Source organism: Pogona vitticeps, chromosome 5, assembly GCF_051106095.1.
Source record: "Pogona vitticeps strain Pit_001003342236 chromosome 5, PviZW2.1, whole genome shotgun sequence".
Lineage (NCBI taxonomy): Eukaryota > Metazoa > Chordata > Lepidosauria > Squamata > Agamidae > Pogona > Pogona vitticeps.
The window spans coordinates 162,555,189-162,572,856 of NC_135787.1; the positions used below are offsets into that span (position 1 = coordinate 162,555,189).

General features: G+C 36.4%; 1 protein-coding gene across 2 annotated transcripts in view; it reads right to left on the reverse strand.

Moving 5' to 3' along the window:
* Positions 1–3,495: 3,495 nt before the first annotated feature.
* Positions 3,496–17,668, reverse strand: part of TEF (TEF transcription factor, PAR bZIP family member) — a 35,971-nt gene continuing 21,798 nt past the window's right edge. For both annotated transcript variants that reach the window (XM_020787958.3, XM_020787956.3), the window contains exons 3-5: positions 13,276–13,496; positions 12,327–12,538; positions 3,496–10,027 (exon numbers count right to left, since the gene is read on the reverse strand). In XM_020787958.3, the coding sequence (XP_020643617.1) occupies positions 10,006–10,027; positions 12,327–12,538; positions 13,276–13,496 (455 nt within the window). In that variant the 3' untranslated portion in view covers positions 3,496–10,005. The remainder of the gene's footprint in view (positions 10,028–12,326; positions 12,539–13,275; positions 13,497–17,668) is intronic.

Genomic DNA, 17,668 nt, shown 5'->3' on the forward strand with positions numbered 1-17,668 from the left:
ATTTCTCAGCACCAAGAAGAACAAGAAGGATGAAGAAGATGTGAATGGGGCGCAGGTGATGGTCTGCATGGAAAGGGGGTGGCAAAATAGTAGGCCAGGAACAAGGAGATCGGGCGTGGTACGTGAGGCAACCATGGAATAGTAAGGATGACATCTCAGCATGGGTGGGAACAGCAAAGAAATCTGGTGCAGATTCATAAGATGCTTGGTGGTAATACTGATCATGAAAATGAGTTAACTTTATTGCCAGGGCAATACAGGCAGACATTTGGATTCCTCCAAAGTTCTCAGCATACAGAAAGGTACATATGGGGAAAGAAGAGCCTAAGTCAGCCATGTATCCAGCACTACAGAACTTTAGAAAGTAAGCACCAACAGTTTGAATTGTTTTTGGAAGCAGAATGTCAGGATTTGTTCTCCAGAGCTGGTGCCAGACAGCAACTTAGCAGTTCTCTGTTGAAACAAATGAAGTTGCTGAGTTATATTTTAAGGCAATAGTTTTTGTTGTTTTGTTTGTGGCATAGGCCTGCCAACGAAAGCATTTCCTGTTCTTGGGTTTTAAAACAAACACATCATTTGACATACATATCACCATATTCTCCTGCCCAAATATGAATGAACTGGGGAGACAACATTATAATCTAGGCGGTAAGAGGATATAATGACATCCACATCTTATTTTGTGAAGAAGGAGGATCTGTGACTTGTCTCTAGGTTGGAAGAATGGTGACTAAAAATGAGTACCTGGCAGGAATTTTCTGGTGGGCCACTGAAAGGAAGAGGGCAGGCCCTTAATCTCTTTCTTCTTTTTTTTTTTTTAAAGGGAAAGCAATCATATTTTCCTCTGAAATTGTCACTTTCTCCAAAACAGATTGCATTTGAAAGAACCAAGGCTGAGCCAGCAACCCCTAGTTTCTCAATGCCTTTCGTTAGTGACACAAAAGCATTTCTCCATCATTAATTTTTCTTGAAGCAGTTCCCTCACTCAAATAAAACCAAACCAGCTTAAGAAGTAGATTCAAATATGTAGAGTTCTTAGGACTCAGGCCTGATCATCCATTATGCTCGGTTCAAACTGACACATAAGGAAAGACGACACAATTGGTTTCTATGCAGTCTTTAAACACCAAAGAGGTTGCAGAGTTGAAGCAGGATTCCTATCTTCAGACAAAGCCATTTGCTTCTCTCTCTCTCTCTCTCTCTCTCTCTCTAATTCCATATCAATAACCTTTCGTTTAACGTCCAATTCAATTGGGAGTGCTATTTATTTCTAAAGAGACAAGGTCACTGTATTCTGTGTTGCAACAGAGCCATCTGCTGGCCAGCCATTGAGAAATCAGGAGGAGGAGGGCCACACTTGGAGGAGGGCAGCTGCACCAGTTTATTCATGTACTGTATTCCTGTCTGTGTCTAAGAGGATGGGGTTGGGGTTTTATATTTTAGATTGGGGTGGGCAAAGTGTGCCGTCACCGGACTGCAACTCCCAGTGTTCCTTACTATTAGCTGTACCAGTTTATGCTGATGGGAGTTGTCACCCAACATCTTGAGGGCTGTGTTCACACACTCCTAATTTACATGAAGTGACACATAGATCGAGAGAGGCTGAGTCCTTCCCTATCATACCTCGGTGTATTGTATTTTATGCCTTTTTGCCTGGCCCATAGCTTGGAAACATTCCTCTTTGGGACTACAGCCCTGAAAAGCTGACAACCTATATTGCTGTAGACCATGTTGGCTGGGGGATTCTGGGAGTTGTAGGCTCTAAAAATAATATTCCCAAGCATGGGTCAAAGAGACATTGCAGCTATGGGCCTGGTTTGGAAGCATACAATCAAAGGGATCGAAATTGTCAGAGGTAAACCATGGTTGAAAACAAGTTGAAATTAGATCCTGATGGAGAAGCAAGACTACACAGCTATGAGATGAACTAAGTTCCAGTTTTAGGAACTGACTTGGATTCAACGACTTAGGGAATGAATGTAGATAGTTATAACAAACTAAAAGGTTCTCAAACCCAATCCCCTTCCTTCCAAATTAAAAAGAAACTGAACTTGGTTATTCACTCTAAAGCTCACTTGAACTATGAACGTGGGAAACTGTACAAAAGCTAACTGGCAAAGACTGCTGACAATGTTCTCCCTCTTCCAAAGTAAAGGTCAAAATAAGAAAATCACAGTATCACTCTCAACGTTATGAGAGTATGAGCATTCCAGGTAAATCATACATCGGGTCACCTCTTGCCATGCTAGGAGCACTGCCAGTACTTTTACCTTGGATCTTTGCTACTCTTAACTGCCTATTCAATTCCACCAATCTTTGTTCTTTCTATGTCACTACCCCTTGCTCAGCGTACAGTGCTGATGTAAGCTGCTCTCTAGTTCAATCAATCACTATCCAGAACCTCATCATCTCCTGAGGCAACAAGAAAATATCAAGGCTTCCTTTTCTATAAAACATGGAGATGGTGCATCATATTTCTCAGTTATGATGTGCAAAATCTTATACTGCATGAATATCTGTCTGTAGACTCTGAAAAATAAAGTAACTGAAGCACCAGAGTAACTGGGGAAGATGGAAAAATGGGAAGGCAGTACATCTGCCACAAAAAATCTAGGAAAAGCAAACACCTTACAAGGTCATCTTTCCTTAATATAGCACAACTAAGAAAACCCACTGAAGTACATTTACCCAGCTGACAAGTCATCTAAATGTAGCTACTTGGTTGAAACAGGATGTCAGAGACAATAAAGACAAAGGGCTGTAAGTACATTAGAACCATGCCTCTTTGCCTGCAAATGCTGGAATGGAAATGAAGGATGAAGAACAATTACTCCAAGCTGACAAGGTCTTCTCAATTTGCAGCTGCATATGGATTTCATTGACCTAGGTGGCTGGCTTCTAGTCACTGTCATCAATGGAGAAATTTCAGCACTTTTTAAAGCTTTTTCTGGTATTTTAAGATTAGCATACTATTGATTGATAACACTTTAGAAACAGTCAAGAGATTTTTTTTTACTATTCTTTTATAACAAAAGCAGTGAAGTTGAATTCCTAAAGGCATCTTTCTATATCTTCTCTTTATCAGTGGCTATATGAAGGGACAGATTACAACTTTATTATGTTTAACAAAAGGCTGAGAAGGAGGCAGTATTTCTACTAAGTGGAAGTTTAAAGACTTATAAAGAGATTTCTTGGAATGTAGTATCTTACTTTTGTAGTGTTCAGACATGATTCAAGAAGTGGTGTATGTAACCCTGTATTTTTTTTTCATTTAGGGATAAAATATGATATCCAATAATATACCTGAAACTCTCTCAATACTGTATAAGAATGTGAGGATAAATTAATATGAATAAAAGGTACCGCATAATAAGAATCCAAACTAGTTGTCATATATTCAACTGACAAACATCAGTATTAGTTGGACTCATCACAACATAATGTTCTGCTGACAGCTTGTACACACTGTGCCTAGGCAGTGACAAAATCTCAATGTAACAGAATATACACTTTATTTTTTTCAAGAGGAAAAAAATGCTAACAGAATTCAGTACAGTCAAAAGTTTACATTTTTAAAATGAAAGCATTACAAAAGACAGTTAGCAGAGAGGCTTTAATATACTCAGAAATTCCAGGCCAGTTTCCACAATCAGAAAGAGTTTATACCCATTATTATATCATTTAAAAAGTGTAATAGAAATAAGATACCAGGTAGATCTTAAGCATGGAAATATTCTTTCATATGAAGAGTACCATTTAAATCCTTCTACCAGTTATTAATCAAGCAGTTGTGCACACGTGCACACACAGGAGAGACACAATATTAACAGAAACAAGAGATGTATAGCAAGAGACAATTTTATCCAGAGGTTTCTATAAATGGTAATAAGTCTGCTGTAGTGCCTCAAAAGCATTTTACAGATTATCTACAAAACTTATGTACAAAAGTAACTTTCCAAAGCATGCATTCTACACAAAGAGAAAGACAGATGCTAAACTTATATAGAAATGTTTACTTTTGTTATAAAAATGATACCACTTTTGTAATGCAGTTTAACTGTCTCTGTATTGACAAATGGAACTAAAAATTAATTTCCTGCTTAAAGAGAAAGGGCAGAGTACACTATTTCAAATTCAACAAAGACAAGAGCCTATAAAAATTCTTACATAGTTAAGTCTCTCTGACCTCTGGGGTGTCTAATAGAATAGCTGCAGCCTGCACATGTCAGATGTACCTACACTATAGGTATGCAATTATTTGGAAATCTTTTTAAAGGAACTTCACTATTAATCTATTTTTAAAGCATTTTTTCTGTTGCTATTTCAGTGCCATGTCAATGACAGTGGAGTTGTATAAGCAAAAAGTAATGTTATTTAGCAGGAGAAATACCAAGAAAAGCATAGTACATACAAGATTTCAGTGTAGAAGGGCAAATATTATTTCCTAATCAATCATGTTAGATCCTGTACTTCAAACCATTTAGCTGGTTGATGAAGTTTTAAAAGAAATGTAAGTATCATGCTGCAAAAGTCAGACAAAATTCCCATTTATTGAAGCCTTTCATAGATACGTACAGAGAATATGCTTGCATCACAAATGAGAAAGCTGTTTTTTACAGCTATAATGTTATAAATCTAATTTCAGAAACAACAAGTGACAATTCACTACGTACAGATGAAGGTTCCAAAAAGCACCTAATTAAGACAAAATACAAAGGAGTTTGTGTTTCTGAAGTCATCACCGTGTGTCAACAGGAGTTAGTGTAATGTGAGGACTAATACCTGGTAGGCACATCTGACCCCAATAAGACTGAGTAATGTTACAAATGAACTAATGAAAGTATCTTCCATGCCAATTCTTGTTTTCTCTGCTTTTGTAATTTATTAAATGCTTTGTAACAAACCAAAACTCCACAACAGCAATTGAATTTTGTTTAACTTCTGCAGTTTTCTTAGGGAAAAAATCCTCAAGCCATTGCTACGTTAAATGATTTTAAACAAGTTTGCAGAGGTTACAGGTCGAAGCACTTTTTACTCCATAAGAACTGAGATTAGTATTAATATTAAAGTGTATTTACATATTTTGTAATACAAAATACAGTGATATTTTGTAATACAGAATACAGTGGCCAGAATCCTGTTGGTCCTCCACAGTGTGATCCCACCTGCACTGTCAGCTGTCGCACTCCTCAGCTTCCTCCAGTCAGTGAAGCAGGCTGGCAGAACAAACAGCTAGCAAGACATTCTGTGGCTAGCCTTATACTGTACATGACATTTTTCCCCAATACAATTCTGGCCACTATTCCAATAATCATGTTAATAGCCATGCTGTAGACACAAATGTACAAACAAAACATTTCTGCTACTTTGGAATTTACTACTCTCTCAGCTGATGCACCAAAACCTCTCAATTGTTACTCCAGCTGAGAAACAGCTGAGCAGCCACTTTCCCCTAGCTTCAATCTAGGAGTTTATCTAGTTTATAAATTCAGACAAGGTTCACGTGAAAGCATTGCTAGAACCTCAAGCAAGAACATGCTACTAAAGGACTAGAGCAAGGGGGGAATATATTAAATCTCTGAAAATAGAACTATTCTTCACAACCTTGCTTTTTATTCACTGCCATTAGATTTTACCTGCAGTCCAGAAATACGGACAAAGTGACAAGCTTTCACATCAAAAGCTATTTCATTATGAATCAGCTCAAATCAACAGAATTAAGGTCCAAGTGTTCACAATGAAATGTCTCTAGGATTAGGGTAATGTCTTATCTCCCTGTTTTCTTGTTCTTTGTAAATTATTTGTCATCACTTCCTTGCAGCTGTGACAGCATAAAGACCTATAAATCTGCACTAGATACATATAATGCAAAGCTAAAGGGAGGAGGCACTCAACATATTTATATTGCAAAAAAATACAATTACATTCACTTACATTTCTGTAACAAATGTGGAGAAGACCAATGTAATACGGAAAGGGATGTATTTCAGCTATAGGATGAACCCGAATTCATTCCTGCTACTCAGCTTAAATGGGACATACATACCAGCAAATGGTTGCTCAACTATTAGTCTTGTACCCCTTCCATAAATTACTTTAGGAAGGCCAGAGTATTAAACAAAATTTTGAATGAATGATCTGTTTGCATTATTGAAAAGAAAGAAGGGGCACTGGAATTAAATACCCAACCAATCCTTTGGCTGGGAGACATCAGGAGCTCCACATAAGAGCAGGACATAATCTTTTTAAAGTGGCTTTACAGTACACATGTATTTTGTGAACACATTTTTACCTCACTACAAATATAAAAATATGCATTTATATTGACTGTATACAGAGATGTGAAACAACTATTTAGCTGAAGTATGCATTCAGGATACCTGTTTCTCTACGAAATGAGTGTTTACAGAACTAACTGTATCATCTCTTTTTACAGATAAGTTTGAGAACTGCAACATTTTGTTACTGAAAATTATAGTGGATCAATGCAGTTTTATACAGTCAGCTTTTGTGGGCAAATCAAGGATACCCTCAAGCTGTTTGAAGGCAATGGAGGGAAGAAAAGCTTCTGACCAAGAGCTTATGGTCCAAGTATTCAGGAATTTTGTAAAAACAAAAACAAAAACAAAACCAGAAACTATTACTATGCAGATTCTGATACGTCTGATACTCCTAATATATTTGCTCAAAACCGTTTTTCAATATTCCTTTAAGCTCTGATTGCTGTTTCTCTTTCACTAGACATTCCCTTGACATTTAACAGAACTCCCCACTTACTAAGTCACTTCTATTACTAGTATACTTGGGTTACTGCAGGCAATACAGCACAGAAAAGGTATGGGAAAATATCAATTAAAATGTTTAAAGAAGCACTCATGAAGACGATGGGAATTTTGACAGTTAATATAAAGCCAAAACCCAAGATTAATACACTTAATAACAAAATTTATAAAAGCTTGAGTATCTACAGCATTAAGTCTCCATTACTTCTTGAATTAATGATACAAGTAATGTGAGAAAAGTCCACCAAAATTTTACAGGAAGCCTGCACAGAGTTCACAAGAGCTATAAAGTGTTCCATTAACCAAGGTCATTGCTCCAGCTGTAAGCAGAAACGTCACATGAATATTATGTAATTCAAAATCAGCCAAATAGAGGTTAATAATGCAAGTCAAATGAATTATCTGTGAATACTAGGAGTAGGTCCTAATATTTTTAAAGTAAATTGCTTCATCTATGAATAAGGTTCACTTAGTTTGGATATGTCACTCTTTATTTTACCAAGAGACTGCTATTTAGGTCAAGACTCCTACATCACGTTTGCTACTATATGGAAGTTTTATCTGCTTGTGTATAGAAGTTTTCAGCAATAATCAGAATAAATGTGGAAGTTGTTATCCTATGACTGTATTTTTTCATTACTGTTGTCACCATAAATTTGTTATTGAAGAAGGAAAAAACTGATAGGTCCAGTTATGCTCATTATTTATAGCCACCTCTTACAGCAAACAAATAATGAATTTTAAGAGCAATCCTATGCATAACTGTTCAAAAGTAAGTCCAACTAAGTTATATGAGACATTTCCCAATAAAAGGGTATAGGATTACAACCTTAGATGCCCATAAAGAAACATGACTAATTCCACGTATTGCTTATTTTGGGCTAAGAAAAATTAAAGATTAGATCTACTAAATTTGGAGAGTAATGCCAAATTTCTACACAAAAAGTAACTTACAGACAACCTTTGTACTCTTTTGCAGCCAATATAACATGAGTTGCCAAGTGACTATCTTATAAAAATGAAATGTGGCAATTTACATGCAATTCCAATTATTTCATAAGTAGTATCTTAATATGTTACACTGCTTAAAGTTTTATATTGACACACCACAAGTAATATCACTACTATTGTAGATTTTTCAGTGACAAAAATATACATAGTAAAACTATTAATATTTTAGCATTGCTGCCATTACAGCATTGTGTCACAGGAACATACTTCATTTTATAATGTTGTTCAACTGCAAAAATTGGTTCAGAACTTTGAGATTAACCACTAACACATAGAAAGTCCTTATAAACTGTATTTATAATATAGTAAATACAAGCACTGGTAATCTGGCTCTAAATGCACATTGTAAGAATGTGCACTGTGGCCTTTAGACTAATACTAAAAGTCTGGCATACCAATTTTTTTCAGATGTGTTTAATTGTTATGTTAACACTCTAAGATGTTAGAGACTTTAACAGTCCACAGTCAAGAAGTTTCTAAAATTATGCATACTATACTGGCTATTAAGAACTATTAAAATCTACTTAAAGAGTGAGTTCTTCCTCCCCCCCCCCCTTTTGGGTTACCTCTTGAAAACAGCAGACTTTTCTAAAATATGATCAACCAGCAAAGTTTTGTTGAGTTTTTCTTGTCAGTTAAGCTCTTGGACCTGAAACTAACATACTGTTAAGCTGATTATACCTATACCATCCGAGTCAACTGATAGAAGGTTGCTGACACAACCACCAAGAACGTAGGAAAATTAATGGAAGTTCTATTCAATTTTAGAAAGAATTTTACTAATTATCTGGAAAAAAATGTGTCTGACTGTGTTCCTTCCACTTGCCTTCCTTTTCCTCATACACACTTCAGAAATATGAGACACAAACTCTAGCATTCTTCATATTTGATTAACAAGATCCTCCACATTAGTAGACATAATTATTAGTAAACGTATTATTATTTTGACACAAATAAGGTGCAAAATAAATGCATCTTAAGATCATGTTTAACAAAGTTGAAATCCTTTTTTTAATATTCCTCATTGCTACCTAGATAGCTTATCTGTAACCTTGGTTCTCTTCATACTGTATGCATTTATTTGAAAGCATTTCATCATGCTGTGTCTGATAGTTCAGCTTAGTAAATTTGAAGCCGAGTATTACTTTAAGCAGTCAGAATTTTAAAAACCTCTTCACATAGAAAAAGTGGAGGAAATTATACAAAAGTTGCAGTAATTTTGTCCCAAATTATGTATTCAATTAAGAGGGGGGGGGGAAGTAATATAACTCTATGCACTTGAGAAAACCAGACTGTGCCCCTTATTTTGATGGGAAACGCCACAGAAATTAATGCTGTTTCTTTCAGTGATGCAAAGAATTTAGATATTGCAAGCCCTGCCCTGTTATTATAAATCCCTGTTTCCCATTATACATCTGTAGTTAAAAATATGTTTATGAAAATAAAAAATTAGAAATATGATTACTATAAAGATTAGACATTACTGTGCCATCATGTTAGTTCTACAATAGTAATGTCAGAGGTTGTAAAGTGAAGAAAAGTGCTAACTTTAGAAGCTTAGTATCTATCAGCTTTATCAGCTGAGAAAATAATAAGCTTGCTTGCTAGTATTTAATAAGATAAACAGCATCTTGGAGCTTAATATTCCCTGTTACTTTTATTTCTCTCATATGCTGATAGTATTTTATATCAAAACATATTTCTTTGTAGTCTATTTTCTACACATGCTATTTCTATTTCAACAGCACAAAATACAATTGCTGAACAGGATTTAGTTGCAATCTGAGCATCTGTTCCAAAGCACAGAACAGATGAAGGGGAAAAACAAAACAGAAGATTCTTAACATATAACAGTTTAAGCAATTTTCACTTAATACCAATCCCTTTCTTCCATCTAAGTATCATCCTATAAACTGCTTCAACTGGTACTTAAGCACAACTACACCATGTGTAGCTGAGGAGAGTTAATAAGGATACTGTGGACTATGGTTAACAAGGAAAAAGAGCAGTACAAAGAAAGTGTAGCATTAAAGACCTTAGCCTTTACATCATGCTCAGCCTTTAGGCAGTTCAGTTGAGGTACTTGCAGGGAAGCAGGGACATCAGTTGTTTGTGTAGAATACCTCACATCTTTCATTGTTCCCTCTGACAGCAGGTGTTTTCATGTGTAGTTTCTAGTTTCTTTGTGATTTTAAGAGTCTTTAAAGTTGCATCACTCGGAATCGGATAAGTCACTTTAAACAAAGCAAAGCAAGAATATGACTATTTATTTATATGACAGCATCTTGTTACACTGAACTCCCAGGGATGTCACCAATTACCCATAATAGAGGAAATAAAATTTTAGGCTATTTCAGGAATTTTAAACTAGTGCTGTCTATAAAGCAACTGAGATAAATAACACTTTGAAGGTGAACAACCATACTATTTATTTCAATCCACCAATGATTAGAGCATTTTCCAGTTCCTTTAACGATCTGTACTGGAGCCTGTCTTATCTGCTAATCTATACCCAGTTCTGGCAGCTTCTCCTTACAAATGGCTTGGCCTTCAAAAAGTACAAGACTACAAAACAAACCCTGCACAACAGAGGACAACTATTGAAAGAAGCACATCTAGACACTCTGATTCTACAATAATAGCAATGTCCCTGACTTTAACACCATTTTTAATAACCCTGAAAATCAGTTTATATATTCAGGCTTCCTTCTCTTCTAGTTGCAATGAATTTTTAACATACAGGGAAATTTTTCTATAAAAGATTCCTTTTGATCAAACAACCCTCTACATGTATTCTGAGTATATATCAGAAATGACTCTCATAAAATTATGCAATTACTTACTTACAGAGGTTCTTAGTTATCTTTACAACAGATGGCTTGGAAAATCTGAGTTAGAATGTATGCTAACTGGAGAAGCTATTATCACTTACCCACTATACAAGAACTCTTGGATGTTAAAAGTAAGAACTAATACATGCTTGAGACAAGACAGAAAACTGTCATTGAAACAAGATGTAAAGCAGTTGAAGAGATGATGAAATTACATTGTTTGCATCAAACTGATGTGGTCCCTCTATATATTGGTTAGGAGGTTAGAGCAAATGCTGTAGTAAAGCATCATTTGGATGGATCTAAAATTAGGAGTCCTCAAATTTGTACTGCCTATACACTACAGCAAATCACAAAACATTATACAGTGGGGTCTCTACTTAAGAACTTAATCCGTATTGGAAGGTGGTTCTCAAGTGGAAAAGTTCTTATGTAGAATCTGCATTTCCCATAGGAATGCACTGAAAACCATTTAATCCGTATCTGCTCTTTTCTGTCCATAGAAACTAATGGGAAGCTGCTATTCTGCCTTCTACCACTAGAGGGGGATTTTTTTTTCTTTTTTTCCCCCTTAGGTCAGGGAACAGTGTTAAAAGCACTTCTAACGAAGCTAATTTTGAAGCAATGGACTGAAAACCAATTAATCTGTTCTGGCTGTTTTTTTTATGTAGAGGTGCGTTCGTACATTGAAGCATTAGTTCCCATAGGAACTAATGCAAAGCTGGTTAATACGTACTCTACCACTAGGGGGAGAACTTTTTTTTTAACCTAAGATGACCTAAGGTTAAAAAAAGAGCAGGAAAGTTTTTTTTTCCTGTTCTTATCTGGATTTTTGTTCTCAAGTAGAAGCAAAATTTAGCAAATGGGGCTGTTCTTAAGTGGAATTGTTCTTAAGTAGGGACGTTCTTAAGTAGAGACCCCACTGTAGCTGTTCCTTTAAATAAAAATAAGAATGTGCCCTTCTAAAGTATGACGTTCAAGAAACTATATCAAATTAATCTGCTCCAACACTTAGTTTTTGATATTAGTTTTAAAAACTAATACGTGTGATTTAGGGAGAAAGAATCTTTACCCAAAGGTAATAAATGACAGTCTGGTCAGCTGAGGAGAATGGATTGTAGTATCCAAAGGGCACAGGTGTTTAAAATAGTTTCCAGAATAATACAGGCATAGCAGTGGTTCGCACAAATACACACTCTCTAATCCAGATTTCTGTTCCCATTGAATCAAGCCTTAGAGTAACAATACACTGTTATTAGTCTTACATTTCAGATTATTTCATGTACTTTATTAACTTGGGAAAGTGAACAATTCTCTTATAAATCTCTCATTTTCATATTATACCACTTGTTTTGAAGCAGAAGGAAAAGGTTTTTGAACTACATATTTGCCTTCTAATAAAAATTGTCAAACAACCAATAGAAGTCCTACTATTTTAACAAGCTAAATTAATCTTTATTTCTCTAGCTGTTTATTATTAGTGTTATCTGATTTTAAAAGCCAAGTTCTCAAAATGTGTTAAATTGTTTTAAAAACATTAAAAACTGAGATACTGCAACGGAAAGATCAGAAAGTATCTGACCACATTGTGTCAGCACAAGTGTATCTTGGTTTCAGACACAGAGACAACACAAAAATTTCTGAGTCTTTACAGATGTCAGAGCAATCCAATAGACAATGTAAGGGAAAAGGGTTTGCTTACAAGGGTCCATATCTGCTCTCATATTTAGAGACAATGTTCTTGCATTTTCCCACTTCCTTCCGCAGTTCTGCCACCTCGGTCCTCAAAGCTGTATTTTCCTTCTCCAGAAAGGCAGCTCGGATTGTGATCTGATTTTCTTTCAGACGCCGAGCATCACGAGATCGCTTGGCTGCCACATTGTTCTTCTTCCTCCTGGTCCAATATTTTTCATCCTTGGGGGAAATAATACTTTTAAGTATCAAAAGGACACAAAACATATTTTGCCTAGCTGTGTTCTTTTATCAGTGACAGCCAGAGTGCCTGGGTACAACTCCCACCCACAGGCTACTACTATTTTTGGTAGCCTCTAGGTTAGACTACTACAATGCAGTATATGAGGCAAGTGCCTTCAAAGATTTCTCAGAAATAAGATCCAGAATACAACTGCTAGCTTGCTGACTAGGACCAAGGAGCCAGAATACATCATTTCAGGTCCTAAACAGCTCCACGTCAACAACTTGTTTAACCAACATAAAGATTAAGGAAAATTTTAGTAAAAATTAAAATTTGCTTGAAATAATTACAGCAATATATGCGCAATCCATTATCAACTATTTTTACTACATGCAAATAATACAAATGTATAATTTTCACATGTGTGTTGGAGAAAAGGGGTAAACTCTCATTAGTGGGAGGTGCAAGGATGCAAACACAAGTGGATAGTTGCACTTCATTAATTAAACTATACTAAAAAAAGTTCCAGTAGATCAACAGATAAAAATATTTATGTAAAATACCAGTACTATGAATTCAACAAGCACGAATGAAAATCTGGCTTATAGTGAATAAATCTGATTCTAAGAACATCTTGAGATACTAGCACTTTAAACAGTAATACATTTTAATGAAATATAGAATACATCAACCTAACAGATTCTAACTTGATGGTCTGAGAAAGTAAGCATGTTACCTTTTGATCTTCTGGGACAAAGACTTTCTTGGCTTTTTTAATCATGGGCTGTGGTTTCAGGTCCTCTTCAGCAAACTTGTGCTTTCTTGGATTGAACAGCTCACCTCCTGGCACACTGGACAGCACTAAATCAGCAGGGTCAGGGTTGAAATTCACATCAACCTCAACACAGTCTGGATCAATGGGGCTGGGAGTCAACCTCTCATTATCTGGTGAAGATTCTAACAAGAGGAGGAGACAATGGAATAACAAATGTGAAAACAATGGCAACAAAGGAAACAGAGAGCCAAAATGGGCCCACTGCTGGAAAATCCAATATCTATGAAGTTACCTCCATGTAGAAGGTATTTTACAAAGAATAAGAGCACAGATCCCATCCCCATACTCAAGGGATTTATAAACTAATAATTTAAGAAAACTTAGCATTATTCCAGAAAGAGATATAAAGGAGACAACCATGAAACAGGCTATATAATTATTTCATGGATGTGTACTTATTACAGTTGAATAAAAACTAGAAGGTTGTGTCAAAGGCTCAAAAACACTACAAACCAGAGAAGCAGAATGATTTTGAAAAAAAAGATAAGAAAAGAACTATAAAGCAGATGTAAGTCTGCACTGTTACACCAAGGAAGAGTACAAATGTCTGCATTTCACTCCTGTGCTGCACATGATACTAGAAGTTGAGGTTGGGAACAGACCCAGTTTCAGAATGTTTCATGGTAATCTAGCTCAACAGATAGCAAAACATTCAGCTCATCAAAAAGTTAGAAATTAAATACAGTATATGCATCAACACCATATACTGTATTTCACAAATTAAGCAAAGACACACAAGATAACTAAGTACCACTAAGAGACGACAGTAATACAAGAAGTAAAAGCCAGTCCATTTCAGCATTTCATCATTCTTCTTGGATGATAGTGATTACTAGGGCACTTTTAACAATGGCATGGTAGCTTCATGTGCATAAACTCTATGTATCTGTTTTCAGTATAGAATAGACAAATCTGGGACCTTGCTCTACCACTCTGTCACTGGTTGTAATCTAGTTCCAAAACACTGGTGAAGCTGAAATTAACCATAGGATATCATACCATATCCCTACAGCTGAAATAAGACACCTGTTAAGATTAGTTCTTAGCAGCTGCTATTTCCTAGTACTTTGAGCTTGTGCACACACAGAAAACCCAAGGTGTTTTTTAATTAATGGCATTTGAGTACATTTTAAAATGACTGTGATTTTAAACAAATCCAGACGGCTACAGAGATCTTCAGTGTACAATGAAAAAAAGGTTTTGAGAGGGCTGCCTGCCTGAGCAAGAATGCAGCACAGGACATTATTTTAAGGATTAATATTTATCAGAGGGGATGACTTCAAAAAGGCATTCTTATGTCACACAAAGCCAAGGAGTACTTTAACAAATGTTTTCAAAACATAAATTTATTCTAAGAAAAAAAGGCAGTGATCCATGTTATTTTAATACAAAGTTTTAATTATTTTAGAAAACTTAGCATTATTCTACAACTATCTGGAACTCAAAGGTTTTTTTTTAATCACCAAGTCCCGCAGTATAAATTTCTGATTGGGACACTAAAATTCAGCAGCAGGAATTCTTCTAAAGACCAAAAAAATCATGCATCAGATATGGCTCCTTATCATTTAATGCCTCTACTTACTTATAATTCTTTTCCTTCCTGCAATCAGTTGGTTGACTTGTGCACAGAATATGTCAGCAATGATTTAATGAATTTTGAGATGTGTAATTCTAGGACTAATTTCAAGCCTGTCTAAAATTCATTACCAAGTTATTTCTATTTATTTCTGGGATTTGGATGGGGTGAAAATATTTATTTTAATACTCAGCTACTGTGGAAGTCCACCACAAAAAAGTTATATGGTGATTGAGCAAAGGCATTCTGTATACATTCAAACTGGACTATTTCATTTTTAATATTATTTGGGGGATAGGGGAATGACTATGTGCTTTGGGATTCCTTCGAGTTCCTTCTCTCCTTCTTCTCTATCTTTGGAAGTTACCTCTTTACCCCAATTCCAAAGAGTCCAGATAGATAATTCAACTTATAACTAGGTCTGAAATCCAGCATTTGGTTCTAACACAGAGGATGCAGTCTGTGGCAGCATCTGAAGAATATGAAACTGGGCATCATGCCCACCTAAGTTGCCTAACAGTGCTTTACCTGAAAGCACAGTTCAGTACCCATGCAGAAGACCTGCACTTCTATCACACTGGATGTGTGCACTGCTTTCTTAAATGGAACTATTGTAACAGGGGCCATTATTTATGTTTTGTTTTTGTTTTTTGTTTACTTTAAAGCAGATTCTGCTGTTCTAATCTGCTTTCCAAATGTTTAGCACGCCCATGCATTAGATGCAGTATGCTTTCACTCTTAGCAAAGATACTCATATTCCAAGATTGAAAAGACAAATGCCCTCTGTTTAATGGTTAGAATACCTATTTTAGCTACAAGTGAATGTTTTTGGATTAAAAAGTCAGATTATATTAATTTATATGCCTACACATTAACTCATGCATTTTCCTCCTTCTTTTTTCTTTCTCTCTTTTTGATTTGGCTGGCTCCTCCCAATGTACTTATAATTTAGACACATCAAATTTTAAGAATTAATGGCTTATGGTTACTTTGTTTCAGTTCCTTTTTAAAGAAAGCTGTCGGGACAAGGGCTTTAATTACTTATTCACATTTTGCAACCATTTTAACACATTTATAAACTTAATTATTTCTAGAGCACTAATCTTTGAATAACATACTTAACTTGTATGCCAACTCATAATTCAAGCCTTCTTTGTCCATTTCCCACAGCTAGGCAACAGAACAAGAACTGAGAATATGTCAACATTTAGACACAATTCATCAGTACTGTAACATTACATCTCTACTGAACGTGAAGCAATTAGAAGGACAGAACAAGAATGTTTATAACTGAAGAAAAGCGGTACACATTCTTATTTCCCAGTAAACATTACAGTAGGATTCTGGTTATGCATAAAGACTTTGGTGGATATATAACACTGCAGTATACTACGTAGAATTTTCATTTTAATTTCACTTCAAGCTGATTGTGGAAAAGCAGGGTCAGCAGCAATTATGACTGATAAATATGGAAGCAACTTAAATCAATAGTCACCAACCTTTTCCCAACTGCAGATCGTTTGGGGTGTATTGTGTGCCCACAGAGGGGCGGAGCTTGCTAGCAGGGGTGCTTGCAGGGGGCACAACACACTTGCAGGGGGTGCAACACATGCACATGCATGCGCGCTATGGCGCTCTCAGGGGCACTCGCGCATGGCATGCTCAGAGGGGTGGAACGCGCTTGCGCGTGTGATGGTGCTTGCAGGGGGTAGGAGATCTGTGTCCGCAGCCCAGTCCTGGATAGGCCGCGGACCGCTGCCGGGTTGCGGATCAGGGGTTGGGTACCTCTGACTTAAATGAACTGAACCAGTTTGAGCCAAATTGTTATAGTTGTATAACGGTGCTAACCCACATATGTCTATGCAGGAATGGCTTCTAATGAATTCAGTAAGACTACAACCCATATTGGATATCTAGCTGAGTGTAGTGGTTGGAGTGATGAACTAGGACTCAAGCCATGGAAACTCACTAGAGGCCTGGAACTGGTAAAACTACTATTTAAATAGGACTTACCTTAAAAGCCCTATTAGGTCACTGTGTCAGTTCCAACTTGATGGTACATAAAAACAAGCCCCAGATTAGTAATAATAAACACATGCCATCAAGTCAATTCTGCTTTATGGCAACCGTTTCCAGGGTTTTCTAGGTAGAGGATATTAAATATATGTTAAACTCCCTTCCTACTGATGAATGCCTAGCTCTTGTGCCTTGTTAGGCAAGGAATAGGAGGTTCATGTTCAACTGAAGGCTAAAAGCTTTGACTGAATTTGTAACCGGTTTACGTGATCAAAGCAGCTGTACAAATTATTCTCCATGCTTACAACTATGCATAGGACTTGGACTGCAACTCCATTTGCCAAGAATTTGTCCCTTTACTCCCCACATTTTTAGAGGTCCAGATAAAAAACCACAGTTCACAGAGGGGCCTCTGTTGCCACAAATTACTTTTCAATTATTAAGAAACTGCCCTTGTACTGCTTAGGTGGGGCAAGCCTTCATGAGATGGGTAGTTTTTTGAGAGCTGTCTTCTAGAAAGCAAGGCAAAGCGTGCTGCTTATATACTGCCCCATAGTGCTTCAAGCACTCTCTGGGTGGTTTACAAGTTAATTATGCAGGCTACACATTGACCCCCCCCCCAGCAAGCTGGGTACTCATTTTATCGACCTTGGAAGGATAGAAGGCTGATTCTACCTTGAGCCGGCTACCTGGGATTGAACC